The sequence below is a fragment of the Terrapene carolina genome, unplaced genomic scaffold (assembly GCF_002925995.2).
Source record: "Terrapene carolina triunguis isolate 2854851 unplaced genomic scaffold, T_m_triunguis-2.0 Scaffold172, whole genome shotgun sequence".
Lineage (NCBI taxonomy): Eukaryota > Metazoa > Chordata > Testudines > Emydidae > Terrapene > Terrapene triunguis.
This window is the reverse complement of record NW_020664523.1, coordinates 1,194,152-1,209,412: the sequence shown is the minus strand read 5'-3', so window position 1 is coordinate 1,209,412 and position 15,261 is coordinate 1,194,152. Positions and strand designations below refer to the sequence as shown.

Here is a 15,261-nt window from a genome sequence, read left to right as displayed (position 1 = left end):
TCGAACTGAAACTCAATTAGCATTATGTTAATGATGCATGAGCCAGAATAGAATTTAGCTCCCTCTCGCAAAGCTGTGCTGCCTCTTCTAGGTTAAAAGGAGCAATTTTTAAAAAGGTTTGCACTGGGAAAGCTAGTAGTTTTGCCAATTAACACAGGGAGAAGATCTATGCAGTAAGAGCAGCCCATTTTTACAGTCACTTATCAGAGCAGAAACAGACTTTGTTTAAAAGGCTGAAAAGGAGAAAACCTTTGACGGCTCCTTCTGGAAAATGTGCAAGACTTCAAGCTCAAAACAAACACAACCATCTTCCATTCATCTTTGCTTAAAAAGGCTCCTTACCCAGTCCATACTCCACGGACTCCGGGTGGTCATCGTCCCCCTCCTCGCTGACCTTCTGGAGGTGCTGCAGATAGGCATCAGTGTGAAAGCTTGCCATCTCCTCCATGGAAGCCACTTTGGGCTTGACTATCCTAGCAAGACAGATGGAACAAAAGCAGTAAGGCAGATTCACGAGGCGTAGTGGGAACTGTTTGACTGGAAGTTCCTCAGGTTAGGGATCTCGAATTAACTTATGTTATTAAGATATACAGGACACAAAGCTCACAGCAAAGGTTGCCATTCTGACTGAAAAAAAGCCTCCTGCTCTGAGCTGGGCCACTGATTTTAATGGGTGTGAGGCAACGTTATCATGGTTGCCTTTGATGTGGAGCACTTGCAAGCACTGGCTTCAGATTACTGTGCAATTAATCTTTTGTCCTTGTTTGGATTCCATTTCTATTTTCACTTTTATTTGATGCTATTCTGAGTTTCGCTAACTGTCTACAGATCCAAACATTTTGGTCACACACACAGATAGGTAACACTCATGGGCGGCCAGTGACCTGGCCGTTGAGGAAGCTAGCTCCCGGCCCCTCCCCTTGTGTTCCCCTCTCCCGCTCCCCTCTTTCCCCCTTCCCCCTCAGGAGCCCAGAACATCCCCACCATGGCCCCCGGCCCCAGCCCCGGTGTGCCAGGCCACAGCGCCCCCAGCACCCGGGCACCCAGCCCCAGATGGCGCGGCTGCAGACACCCCCAGCCGCACCAGGCAGCACGGCCCCAGCACCAGCCACCCTGAGTCCCTGTGGGAGGCAGGACAGCCAGCCCCAGCCAGCCAGGGCAGAGTGCTGGGAACCACAGGATGGAGCCTGGCCTGGGGGCGGAGCCACGCTAGGCTGTTTAGGGAGGTACAGCCTCCCACTGCCTATGATACTCACCACCCATGATAACACCTGTGTATCACAGCCTGGTCTAGTCCCACTCTCTGAACAGACACTAGTCCATTATGATGGGATCCAATCTTTGGATGCCACATACTGCTAAGCCTCTGGGACTAGAGTGACTGGTCGCTGGTCGGAGTTCTGTGTCTTTCAAGGGCACTCCCTAGTGCAGAAACACCTCTCTTGGGCAATAGGACCCTACAGTCTGGCCCCCCAGACTCCAGAACAGTTTCATAGCCTTCCTGAATCCCTAGTTGTGTAGACAAATTCCACGGAGTCCACTTGGCTATGGGAGCTCTGCTTTCTAGTTAACCCCTTCAGGGGCAACATCACAGTAAAGCAAGGATACCCAGGCTTAGCAAACGAATGCGTTACCACACCCACATTTTACTGTTATGAAGCACAAGAGTTACAGATCAATGGAAAACAGCAAACTCCTGAACGCATCCCCCTCTGTCTTATCTCACCCCTGCCCCATTGTGAGTCTCTGTGTTTGGTCAGTGCTCCTGGAGGAAGCAAAGTCCCTCCTGCCTCCAGTTTCCCCAGCTGGTCTCCTGTTTTTAATGATGAATTGGCCCCTTGGCTTAGAGAACATAAATCAGGTCTAAAAGACCAGGGAGCACCTGTAATATTTTATGAATATCATATGCCCTCCCATTCGATCTATTATTGTGTTGTTTGCTATAGGATAACAAAGGATTCATTCAAGCAGGGGTTGCTTGCACATAGCAAGAAAAGGGGACAACAGCATCAGAAAGGACAATGCAGGTGTCAATCACTTTGCAGTCTGACCTCTGACACCAGGCAGCCACTCCAACAGAGGGCTAGGAGAGCGGGTAATGGAATGGACATGAGCAACATCTAGAAGAACAAAAGGTAGGTAACCGTTTTTTCTTCGAGTGCTTGCTCATGTCTATTCCATGCTTGGTGACTCACAAGCAGTGCCAATGGAAATGGGCTTGGAGCTCAGTCTTGCAACGTGCAGCACTGCCCTGTCGAAGCCAGCATCATTCCATGCATGCTGGGTCAGCGCATAATGGGATGTAAATGTATGGACAGACAACCAGATAGCTGCTTGGATCAGCACCTGAGCCAAGGCCGCTGATGACATTTGCACTTTTGTCAAGTGCGCTTTGATTATCGCCGGTGGAGGCACACTCACCAGCTCATAGCAGTATCGGATGCAGGCTGTGATCCAGGATGAAATCCTTTGAGCAGACACTGGGCGATCTTTCATCCTGTCTGCCACCGCGATGAACAGCCGTGTCCTGGAATGGCCGTATCCTGTCGAGACAGAAAACCAGCGCCCTCCGGACATCCAGGGCATGTAACCTGCACTCCTCTTTGGATTTATGGGGCTTCAGAAAGAAGACCAGTAAGAAAATGTCCTGGCCGGTATGAAACTGGGAAACTATCTTGGGCAGGAACGCTGGGTGCGATCACAACTGGATCTTATCTTTGTAGAACACTGTATAGGGTGGTTTTGACATAAGTGCCCGGATTTCAGACACTATGTGGCTAAACGTAATCACCACCAGGAACACAACCTTCCAGGAGAGAAAGAGAAAAGAGCAGGAAGCCAGAGGTTCGAAGGGAGGCCTCATGAGCCTCGACAGCACAAGACTTAAATCCCAGGGAGGGACAGGGTTCCAGACGTGAGGGCAAAGACGCCACAGACCTTTCAAGAACCAGACCATCATGTCATGAGTGAAGACCGACCTGCCTTGGAACAGAGGATGGAACACAGAAATAGCAGCCAGGTGGACCCTGATCGATGACAGGGACACGCTGTGACGTTCCCCTGGTGTTATCTGGACCGGTGATCTGCTATGTCAGTCCAAACCTTGACCCTGGGAGCCAGCCTTACCCTGCTCTGCTATGAGAACCCCCACTCCCGGGCTGTTCACGCACAGCCTCTAGCATGTAAGCTGCTCCCAGCACGTGAGCGAGCACTTTTGGCCAGCCGCTGCTTGGATTGTGCAACCAAATGACACTAGCCAATATCTCCAGTCCCAGAAACAATCCTAGGAACTTCCGTCTTGCAGTGTCCAGTTATGCCCGCTGGGCACTGCAAGCTTATATGAGTTCATCAATTTAACAAAGAAATTGATATGTACCAGGCTTGTTATCCCAACGGGAGTCTGTGACACGCTTCAAACCAAACGCACTGCTTCAGGTAGAATAAACAAACAAATTTATTAACTACAAAAGATAGATTTTAAGTGATTATAAGTCAAAGCACAACAAGTCAGATTTGGTCAAATGAAATAAAAGCAAAACGCATTCTAAGTTGATCTTACAAACTAAGATGCTTCTCACCACAGGCTAGCTGGCTGCCCTTCAGCCAGGCTCTCTCCTTTGATCAGTGCTTCAGTCGCTTGGTGGTGGTGTCTGTGGATGGAGGTGGAAGGGAGAGGAAGAGCATGGCAAATGTCTCTCCCTTTTATCACGTTCTTTCTTCCCTCTTGGCTCTGCCCTGCTCCCCCTTCAGGGTCAGGTGAGCATTACCGCATCGTAGTCCCAAACTGACCAAAGGAAGGGGGGGGTGACTCACTCAAGAGTCCAACAGATCCTTTGTTGTTGCTTAGGCCAGTGTCCTTTGTTCCTGTGAGGCTGGGCTGGGCTTGTCCCATACATGCCCTGATGAGATGTGAACTGCCCCTCTGCTCCTGGAGAATTTTTGCCTGGGCTTGTTTTAAGCCATGAGGACACATTTTCAGCCTCATAACTATATACATGAAATTACAACCTATAACATTACTGTAACAACAATGCATCATGAGCCTTCCAAAAGACACTCGACATGACAAACTTTGCATTGGATACCACACAATCATATTATAAGGATGAACATGGGGGTGTAGGGTGTTCCCCCGAGATACAGTGTCACACCCTGAAATTTGAGGTGCAGACGATAACCCAGGATCACCTGCAGCGAGGCCTGTTCGGCGCAGATGTGCCGATCCGAAGCCCAGCATGTGAATCTTTTCCACTTTGCCAGGTAAGTCGCTCTGGTGGAGGGCTTTCTGCTACCCAGCAAGACCTGTTGCAGCTGGGTCGAGCATTCCCACTCTTCCGCATTCAGCCACGCAGTAGCCATGCTGTCAAGTGCAACACCTCTAGGTTCGGATGCAGGAAATTGTCGTGCTCTTGGGACAGCAGGGCTGGACAGAGAGGGAGCTGCAGTGGCTGAATCAGTGCTGGCAAGGCCACTCAAGAGCTAACAGGATAACCTTCGCCCTGTCCTGTTTGATCTTCACGAGGACTCTGTGGATCAGTGGCACTGGCGGGAAGGCATACATCAGGGCTCCCGACCACAGGAGCAGGAAAGTATCTGACATGGAACCCCGGTCCATCCCCTGGAGTGAACAGAACACATAGCATTTCCTGTTCTGGCAGGACACAAACAAATCCACCTGGGGAGTTCCCCACTTTTGGAAGATCATACTAGCTGCCTCCAGATGGAGCGATCACTCGTGGCGAGACGAGAAGGTCCTGCTGAGGCAATCTGCTAGCACATTTTTGGTCCTGGGCAGGTGCACGGCTACCAGATGAATGGCATGCCGCACACAGAAGTCCCAAAGGCTGAGAGCTTCTTGGCAAAGGGCTGACGACCTGGCTCCGCCCTGCCTGTTGATGTAATACATCGCAGCAGTATTGTCCGTAAGGACCTGCATCACCTTGGACCTCAGGGGGCGCAAGAAAACCTGGCAGGCCAGAAGAACTGCCCTTAACTCCCTGACATTGATGTGAAGGGCCAGACTGTCCCACAGCCAGCGGCCTTGAGTGCGGAGCTTGCCCAGGTGGGCTCCCCAGTCGAGGTTAGAAGCATCTGAAACCAGGGTCGGGGATGGGGCCATGAAGGGAACACCCTCCAACACCAACCCGGGGTTCAACCACCACTTCAGGGATGACAGGATGTGATCCGGCACCCTGACTACTCAGTGTATGTTGTGTCTGTTGGGGGTGTAAACCGACACCAGCCACGCTTGAAGAGGTCGGAGGTGGAGCCAGGCATGACTGACCACGTATGTACAAGTGGCCATGTGGCCTAGCAACTGCAGGCAAGTGTGAGCCGTGGTGAGCAGGTGGTTCTTCACATTCGAGATCAGACACACCTCTGGAAGAAAGGCTCTGGCTCGTGTGGAATTGAGAACCACCCCAATAAACTCCATGCATTGGACTGGCCTCAAGTTGGAATTTTTCTCATTTATCAACAGGCCCAGGTTGCGGCAGGTGGAACGCACCAGATCGAGGCTGCTCTGCACTTGTTCCTGAGACGTGCCCCTGATGAGCCAATTGTTGAGATATGGGAAGACCTGGACCCCTCAACGTCTTAGATAAGTGGCCACTGGCGCCATACATTTTGTGAAGACCCTTGGAGCCGCTGAGAGGCCAAAGGGGAGTGCCATAAATTGGAAATGGCATCCTCCCACTATGAAATGGAGGAAACATCTGTGACCTTGGAATATGGAAATATGCATCCTTCAAGTCGAGGGCAACATACCCGTCTCCTGGATCCAGGGAGGGGATGATGGAGGCAAAGGAGACCACGAGAAACTTCAACTTCTTGAGAGAATTGCTGAGGCATCACATGTCCAAAATGGGTCTGAAGCCCCTTTTTGCTTTCAGGATTAGGAAATAACGGGACTAGAATCCTTCCCTGTCATGTCCTGAGGGACCTCCTCCACCGCCCCTCTTGAACGAGGAGTTGCTCATATTAAGGGTCCCTGAAGAGGGACAGGAATGACGGGGAGTGGAAGGGAGGAGCGGCCAAAAACAGCAGGGTGTAACCTTAAGACACTATCTCTAGAACCCAATGGTCTGAGGTGACTCGGGACCAGGCCGAACGGAAGGGACGAAGATGGTTGAGGAAAGAGCAGGATGGATCCTGGGAGGTGACGGTGCGGTTGAGAGCGACGCACCAAAAAATGAGTGCTTCTGGCCCCCAGGGTGTTTTGCTGGGCTGGGCTGCACAGGTGAGCGGGAAGAGGAAGGGCAACGGTGGCTGAAACTAACATCTCTGTCCCTTCTTCTTGCAGACCCTGTACAAGGCTGCCAAGGCCTAGATGGCCGGAACTGCTTTCTCGCATGCTGCGGTGTATGCATGCCCAACGAGCGAAGGGTGGCCCGAGGTCCTTCAACCCATGCAGCCTCGCATCCTTCTATTCTGAGAAAAGACCAACCCCATCAAATGGGAGGTCTTGTAGCAAGGTCTGCCTCATAACCACCGACGACGTTAGCACCCTAGCTGTGGAGTCAGCCACGTCCCACACCATCTGGAGGGAGCACCCTCCACCAGGGTGCCAAATTCCTGGGCCAAGCCCGACGGGAAGGACTCTGAACTTACGGGGGGAGTCCCATAAATTAAAATTGTATCTCCCTAGGAGGGCCTGATGGTTCGCCACCCGGAATTGCAGGCTGGCAGTTGAATGAATTTTTCTTCCGAACAAGTCCAATCTTTTTGTTTCTCTATTTTTGGTGGGGGGGGGGGGAGGGGGGTCAAGCTGGTATGACCTTGTTTATCTTTTTCCGGAGGAGAGTGGGTGTAAAGGTATTCAGATCCTTTGGCCGGGACAAAGTATTTCTTTTTGGCCCTTTTCGAGGTGGGAAGGATGGGTAAGAGGGTTTGCCAGAGGAGCTTGGCATTCTTGAGGACACCGTCATGCACTGGTAGTGCGACACGGACTGGGGTAGAGGCTGACAGGACATCCAAAAAAAAAAATGTCCACCTGCTCAGCCATTTTCTCCACCTCCAGGCCCAAGTTCTCAGCCAGCCGATGAAGCAGGGCTTGGAGTTCTTTAAAATCATCCAGTGGGCTGGCCCTCGAGGGTCCTGCAACAGCCTCAACTGGGGACGAAGATGACGATTGCACCGCTGGGGGAGAGAGGCTTAGGGGTGGGCGCAGTTTCCTCTGCCTTGACCTCTGAGTCGTGCTTGATGCACGAAGCCTGGTGCCATTGGTGCCACCAGCTGTTGCTCTGAGGGGGTGGCCGATGAGCGGTGTGAAGGGGGCAATGCTGTAACCAGCACTCCCCACGCGCTCCAGTAAAGCCACTGCCCTGGCCACTGGCCAGACTGCCTAGGGTGTCCACTTGCACTGGTGCAGTCTAGGCGAGGGGCTGAACTGAGATTCCGTGCCAGAGGAATCCCCTTCCAGTGACCACGGTGGGGCCGTCAACGCCTGAGTTTGTTTGCTGACTGTCGCCGCCAGAGACCGGTGCCTGGAGCGAGGGGATCGGTGCTGGTATCGAGGGGACCGGTGCCGGGGGCACCAGAAACGCGACGGGGAGCACTCCCACAAGGTCGGAACCTGCGCCAAGAGGACGACTGGTGGGAGGGCAAACAGTGCCGGTTGTACGGAGACCAGCATCTTCCTCTAGGCGATCCATGCTGAGATGGTGGGGACCGCGATCACAGTGCCGGTGACCTAGGATGAGCCCCAGAGGGTCTAGGCTGTGATTCCGGTGACCTGCGGTGCGGAGGTGGAGAGCGTTGCTTCATCTTGGGGGATCGACAGTGCTCTACTACCCCGAGGGATCTTAGCAGCTGGCCTGCCCTCGTGGGGAGCCTTTATCGGTTTCTGAGACACGTGCTGCATTGGAGGCACAGGCAGAGGCCTTTGCTCTCTCAGCCCTGGGGAAGCTTGTGAAGGCGTCGGTGCCATCCGGGGGTTTAGGTCCCATGCCGCTCACAGGAGTTGGTGGTGGATCTTTCAAGGGGCTAAGGGCCCGGACCGGGGAGGCACGAGCGTGGGGCTCCAGAGTGGCCGTGTGGCTCAAAGTGGGTCCCTTGCCCAGTGACCCATATCCCTTCTTGCCTGATGCCAGGGAGCCATGCTTCCTAGCCTTCTTTTTGGGCACTGGCGATGGGGAATGGTGCTGGGTGGAGCCCGGTGCCGGGAGCACACCGAGGCACTCAGTGAGTCCTGGTGGGACGGCATGGAAGCCGGACGAAGGGCAGACTCCATGAGGAGAACCGGTAAATGAATATCCCGCTCCTTCTCCATGCGGGACCGCAAATTTTTACAAATTCAGCACTTATCTCTATCGTGTGATTCCCCCAGGCACTTGAGGCAGCTGCTATGGGGGTCACTCACAAGCATAGGCTTGTTGCAGTCCGTGCAGGGCTTACCTGTGGTGAAGTCCCTGCTGGGACTCTAACTGCTAACTACACTTAACAACTACTTAACACTAACTACTATAAACTATTTACAAGGCCCTAAGCCTCGAAGTCAGTAAGACGAAAACTGCTAGCCCTAGCAATGCAAGGAAAGGCACTCCGACTAATCACCACAGGCGGTAAGAAGGAACTATGGGCTTGGATATACTTGCGAGTTAGAGCGCATTAAAACAGCCCTGGGTGCCTAACTCATGACGCGTCCACACTGGCAAGGCACGTAGAGCGCCTGGACTCTGCGGCTGGAGCACTCCTGGTAATCTACCTCCATGAGAGGCATAACACTTGCTGCGCCCTGGCTGGAGCACCGCTGGTGTGGACGCCCTGGTCTATTAATGCGCTCTGATTGGCCTCCAGAAGTGTCCCACAATACCTTGTCTAGCCACTCTGGTCATCACTTTGAACTCTACTGCCCTGACCTCAGGTGACGAACCGTCAGATCCGCCCTTTAAATTCTCTGGGAATTTTGAAAATCCCCTTCCTCTTTGCTCAGCCAGGGGTGGAGCGATCTCAGCGAATCTTTCCAGGTAACCATGCCTCCACATGCCAGGCGATCCCCAGTATGGAGCAATGGCAAGGTGCTGGGCCTCATCAGTGTTTGGGGGGAGGAAGCTGTCCAGTCCCAGCTGCGCTCCAGTTGTAGGAATTATGATACCTTCGGGCAGATATCAAGGGACATGATGGAAAGGTGCCATGACCAGGACGCACTGCAGTGCAGGGTTAAAGTGAAGGAGCTGTGGAATGCCTACCGCAAAGCATGCGAGGCAAACCGCCGCTCCGGTGCTGCCCCCACAACCTGCCATTTCTACAAAGAGCTGGACACAATACTTGGGGGTGACCCCAACTCCACTCTGAGTACCACCATGGACACTTCAGAGCCCAGTTCAACAAGGCAGGAGGAGGAGGAGGAAAGTGGGAGCGAGGGTGCTGAGGAGGAGGGAGACAGCCCGGCATTCCTAGATGCATGCAGCCAGGAGCTGTTTTCAAGCCAGGAGGAAGGTAGCCAGTTGCAGAGGATGATGCTTGGGGAAGAACAAACACCAGAGGAGGTGCCCGGTAAGCAACTTTTATTTTGGGAAGGAAGTTGTTCAGTGCGGGCTCTTGGGGCAAGGAGGGTTAGGACTGCATCCATGCCTAGATGCGAAATAGGGCGGTGATGTGCTCTCTCACATTGCGGTAATCGGCCTCAGTGATCTCTTCAAAGGTCTCATGCAGAAGCTGGGCTATCCGCTTGCGCAGGTTCCTTGGCAGAGCTACTATGCTCCTCGTCCCAGTAATGCTAACATGTCCATGCCACTGTGCCGTGAGGGGCGGGGAGACCATTACTGCACACAGGCAAGCTGCATATGGGCCAGGGCGGAAGCCACATTGTAGTAGAAGACCCTCCCTTGCTTCCCAGGTCACCCTCAGCAGCGAGATATCTTCCAGGACCAACTTATCCTGTGGAAAATGTGGGGACAGTGTTGAGTATAGGGGCCCCCTGCAGCTGTTGGCTCTCTCCAAGGCACAGAACCCCACAGGACAGTACAGCCGTGAAACAATCAGTCCCCCTTGCCCCTGTGCTTACTCACCATTTTGGGGCTCTTGTGGGTTATGTGTGCTCACTTTGGGATGGGCAATTTCTACTATTGTGTACACTGTGCTTGTCTTTAAGTATGGCCGAATCATTGCTCTGTCTGGTGTGAACAATGCTGCCTCTGTTAAGTGTTGCATTTTGGCTTTACAGAGGCAACCTTGAGATTCCAGCCGTCCTTGTTATCAACGGCTGAAAGACTCCAAAGAATCAGGAAGCATCCGCGAAGAAGCAAAGAGGACATGCTACATGAAGTCATGCAGCAGTCCCTTAATGAAAATCAAAAAGTGGAGGAGTGGCGGGAGAGTGAAAGGAGGGTCCACCAGCAGAATGCAGATCGCCGGCACCAAAGCACAGAGCAGCTGCTAAGCATCATGGAGCACCAAGTGGACTCGATACAGGCGCTCGTAACAATGCAGGCGGAGCATATCCGCGCCCGCTCCCCCCCTGCAGCTCTTGTCCCAAAACTTTCGCTTGTGCCCCCATGTCACCGCCAACCCACTTTCCCCAACATCCGGGTTCTTATTGCCACCAACAGCCTCCAACATCTGTAGCTTCACCACCCAGTCCACCTGTAGCTTCACAAACCACCACCCGCTTCTCCACCGTCAGGGCAACTCTCAATCTCGTGTCCTTGCGCCGCAGGGTGGGGGCAAGCTCAGCACACAGTCCCATGAAAGTGGCTTTTCTCATCCAAAAGTTCTGCAGCCACTGTTTGTCATCCCAGACTTGCATGACGATGTGATCCCACCACTCAGTGTTTGTTTCCCAAGCCCAAAAGCAGTGTTCCACGGTGGTGAGCATGTCCGTAAATGCCACAAGCAATCTCGCGTTGTAAGCATTATGTGAGTGGACATCATCATCGGACTCCTCACTGTCACTTCGTAGCTTAAGGAGTAACTCGACTGCAATTCGTGACGTGCTGGCGAGACCCATCAGCATATTCCTCAGCAGTTCGGGATCCATTTCCACAGACCGAAAGAGAAGACAGAGCGCACAGTACAAAAAACGTTGAAAGATGGCGCCAAATGTGGACGGAAGCACAGGGATTGCTGGGATGCGAAGCGATGCATCACGGGGCATTAGGACAGGACTCAGAATGTCCCACATCCTCCCGCCCCCTTCCCACAAGCCACAGCGCCAGAATGGGAAGAGGTGCTCTGTGAGATAGCTGCCCAATGCACCGCTCCCAATGCCGCTGAAAGTGCTGCAAATGTGGCCACGCCAGTGCGCTTGCAGCTGACAGTGTGAACACATGGCAGCGCTTTCCCTGCTGCAGTCTCCAAGGGCTGGTTTAATTCTCAGCGCTCTACATCTGCAAGTGTAGTCAAGCCCTGAGAGGGCGTAGGATCGTCGGCGCCTGATATACCAGCAGATGAGCACAGCACTCATGTGGGCACCACTGCCAACCCTACGGATACCGCTAAGAAAAAAATCTCCAATGACTGTGCACGTGCACACACCTAGAATGGAATCGACATGAACAAGCATTCAAAGAAGAGCTGGGATTCCTTTAAGATGCTATTGCTGGACGCTGCTCAGAGGTTCTATCACTCTCCTGAGGGAAAGGCTCTTCAATACCCTACTCCAAACCTCTGCCTGAGTCCTTTGTACCCCACGAATAGCTCTAAGACCTGGCTAGACTGTTCTCAAGCAGCAGCGAGAAACTGATATGGTCTATGTTGGTTTCCCAGCTGCCCATCAGGCTCTACTAGCAGCGGGAAAGCTAATCAGTGCTTGGTCACTGTCACTCATTAATAAAAGTTGAAGATGGCATGGCACGACACATTTAAAAAAAAAGCACTAGATATTTAGTACCTGGAAGACTTTTCTCATCAGATTCTGTGGTCTGATGATAAATCGCATTTGTCATAACTACTGTAACACTGTCCATTTAGCAGAACAAGCAAACTCTGTGTACAAATCAATAACACAAGAAGTCAGTGTATGGGTTTTATGAATGCACAGAATGCAGGGCCCAATCCTGCACTATGCGGCATGGCACTGAGTTCCCGGAGAGCTGAGGATACTCAACACCTACAGGATCAGGCAATTAGCATACACTCTTCAGGAAATAGATGATGTGACTTACCTCATGTGGTCGAGTAAGGAATATGCTTTGATCAAAGAATGCACCATACTGGCCTACAGAATAGAAACGTAAGAGCACAGGTTACCAAGTTATGCAAGGGTTACCAAGTAGGCCTGCGCCATACGTAGAAGAATGTCCCTAACCCAGCAGCTTGCAACCTAATCCCCACACAAACATAGAGCAGATATGTCAGAGATCCTAAACTGAAATGGTGCTATGTACCAAAGATCCTTCATTATTAGTCTTTACCAATTTCCCCCCAAAATTCCTGGGTTTTGAAAAAAACAATATTCAGGTTTCACTGATTTTACAAATTTTGGCTTTTTCAGGACCCAGGAATTTTTTGCAGGGAAACCGGATGGGGCTGTGTGGAAGGGTGAGCCAGGTTAGGAGGGGCTCTATACACCAGGGGCCAGTAGTCAGGGGTGCAGCCTTCTGCTCCCCTTCAGAACTCAGCCCTTCACCGTGGCCCCATCTGCTTCCTCCGCACAGTGGCAGAATGAGACAAGCGGGGAGCTACGTCCTGGAAGCTGAAAGGGCTGGACCGCTGCAGGGAGTGGAAGGCTACTGCCACATGGTAAGACTCGGCTTCCCCCCACCCCCACTCTGCCCTTTGATTTCAGTTTCTACCTATTTTCTCCAGGTTGTTTTTTGTTTGTTTGTTTGTTTTTTAACATTAATAAAAAATGAAAATCCCAATAAATTAAAAATAAAATAAAAACAAACCCAAAGGGCCTTATATATACCACGCAGGTGACATCCATGTGACACACTGCATTTATCATGCATCTTTGACCATCTCACTTGGACTCTGCCCACTGATCCATCTCCCAGGGACTATGTCAACCACTCCTGAACTCTGAACAGCTTCAGAGAGCCTTTTCTTTGTTTTCCTTTTCCTTTTTTTTTAAGTAAAAGGAATCACTCAAATATTTCTTCCCCCCCACCCTTATGTGGATTTCCTTCCCAGTGTGACTTGGATGGGTTTAGTGCTTGAAAACTATGGTTATAGGCAGCCTTGGAGAAACCTAAACAGCAAAACAGATACAAGGCTTGAACATCCACTCACTCCTATTCACATGTGAAATAGTTCTTCTGAAGAATGTGGCATTTGCAGAATACATGGGGGTGCAGAGTTTGGTATAAAGATCTTATCCAGGTTTATTTGGGAGCTGTCTGTCTCAAGCCAACATCCTAATTTTGGCACTACTCAAGCAAGGGGGAGTTATCCTCAAGCCTGTTTCACTCTTTCAGCTAGCAGAAGTTTTGTATGCACTTAGGCTTCCCTGGATCAGAGGACACTGAAAATGTCCTAGCATGTGGTGCTCTCCTCCACACCAGAAGACGCTGGCAATCCAAGAGACTGGAACACAACAGCTTGGTTAGAGGCTGCCAGGTCTGCTGAGATCCCCCCTCTGGAGTTAAGCACAGGGAAGAGGAGAAGATTTTTACATAAACGTTATCAAAGCAAAACAGATTTATACCCCGTTTTTCTAAACAAGGTTCCCTGCTCCCGATTTCTCTGTTAGCCAGGTTTTAAAGATCCTTACAAAGCTTTCTGGGGTACATTAGCTCCCATATTGCTATTTCGTCACATAAATCTTTTCCACTTGGCAGCTCCACTTTTCCCCTCAGCCAGCTGAGGCTCGGGAGCAGGGAGCATCTCTTGCTATGTGTCTGTGTGGGGCTGGGCACAAGGGTGCCCTGATCTCGGGCAGGGCCTCCAGATATACAAATAACAATTATAACACAGACGTTCTCACTGGCATGGGGGGCGGAGAGAGTACTTCACTTCACACTGTTTTTATACCCACCCTACTGCTACTCCCAGGCCGCTGGATTACACCAACCCCGTCTCAGCTGGGATGGGAAAGTCACAGCCTGCTCCCCAGGGCCCACTACCCTCTGCCACCTCCACCCAGAAACCCCACCCCACACAGGACGCCCCAAGCTTCCCAACCAGCCCATCACAGCTCCCCGCCCGCAAACTCCTCACACCGCACCGCCCCACCCTGCTCCCACAAAGCCCCTCCCAAGCTCCCCACGCCACACTCCAGTGTCCTACCCTGCCCCCCACAGGGCCCCCCGCTCACCCACCCGTTTAGACACTTTGCAGAGGGAGTCGCACAGCGCCAGGTACTCCGGGCTACAGACATAGACCGGGGGCAGCGGCGGGGCCGCCTCCATCGGGCCCCGAGCCGGCTCCGCGCCCTTCGGCCTGTGCGGACCAACGGCACGCCGGCCCCTCGGTACGCCGGGAGCTGTAGTCCTATAGCGCGGCCTGCCCTTCCCAGGGCATGCTGGGAGCTGTAGTCCTATGGGACATTCTCCAACTTGTCCTCTTTCTAAAAGTGCAGTGCCCAGAACTGGACGCAGTTCTGCAGCTGAGGGCTCACCAGTGCGGAGCAGAGCGGGACAGTTCCCTCCCGTGTCTCAGATACCCCACTCCTGTTAATACATCCCTAACTATATGACCCTTTTTCACAACTGCATCGCTCATATTCCATCAGTGACCCACTAGCACCCCAGATCCTTGCCCACAGTACAAGCACCTGGCCAGTTATTCCCCATTTTGTGGTTGTGCATTTGAGTTTTGCTTTCTAAATGTTGCACTTTGCACTTATTTTCACAGAATTTCATCTTTTAGATTTCAGACCAATTCCTCACCTGATCAAGACCTTCTGAAATCTAATCCTGCCCTCCAGAGTGCTTGCAAACCCTCCCAGTGGTGTAGTGATTGTAGATCACATTCTTTCAAGAGAAGCATTCACTTTAGTGCCTTGACTAAACACCTGGTCACATTATTTAGAACATAAGAATGGCCATACTAGGCCAGATCAACGGTCCATTTCCGACAGTGGCCGGTGTCAGATGATTTAGAAGAAATTAACAGAACAGGGCAATTTATCATAGAATCATAGAAGATTAGGGTTGGAAGAGACCTCAGGAGGTCATCTAGTCCAACCCCCTGCTCAAGGCAGGACCAACACCAACTAAATCATCCCAGCCTGGGATTTGTCAAGACGGGCCTTAAAAACCTCTAAGGATAGAGATTCCACCACATCCCTAGGTAACCCATTCCAGTCCTTCACCACCCTCCTAGTGAAATAGTGTTTCCTAATATCCAACCTAGACCTCCCCCACTGCAACTTGAGAC

At 52.0% G+C, this 15,261-nt stretch overlaps 1 protein-coding gene across 8 annotated transcripts in view; it reads right to left on the bottom strand.

The window, feature by feature from the left end:
• The window catches only part of HDAC8 (histone deacetylase 8), a 104,722-nt gene extending 90,380 nt beyond the window's left edge, over positions 1 to 14,342 (bottom strand). For 6 of the 8 annotated variants that reach the window (XM_026653927.1, XM_026653931.1, XM_026653928.1 and 3 more), the window contains exons 1-3: positions 14,202 to 14,342; positions 12,105 to 12,157; positions 343 to 473 (exon numbers count right to left, since the gene is read on the bottom strand). In XM_026653927.1, coding sequence (XP_026509712.1) covers positions 343 to 473; positions 12,105 to 12,157; positions 14,202 to 14,291 — 274 coding nt within the window. In that variant the 5' untranslated portion in view covers positions 14,292 to 14,342. Of the gene's footprint in view, positions 1 to 342; positions 474 to 12,104; positions 13,520 to 14,201 lie in introns of all 8 variants that reach the window. The other 2 variants (XM_026653929.1, XM_029912051.1) reach the window with 2 other exon arrangements.
• Positions 14,343 to 15,261: the final 919 nt, after the last annotated feature.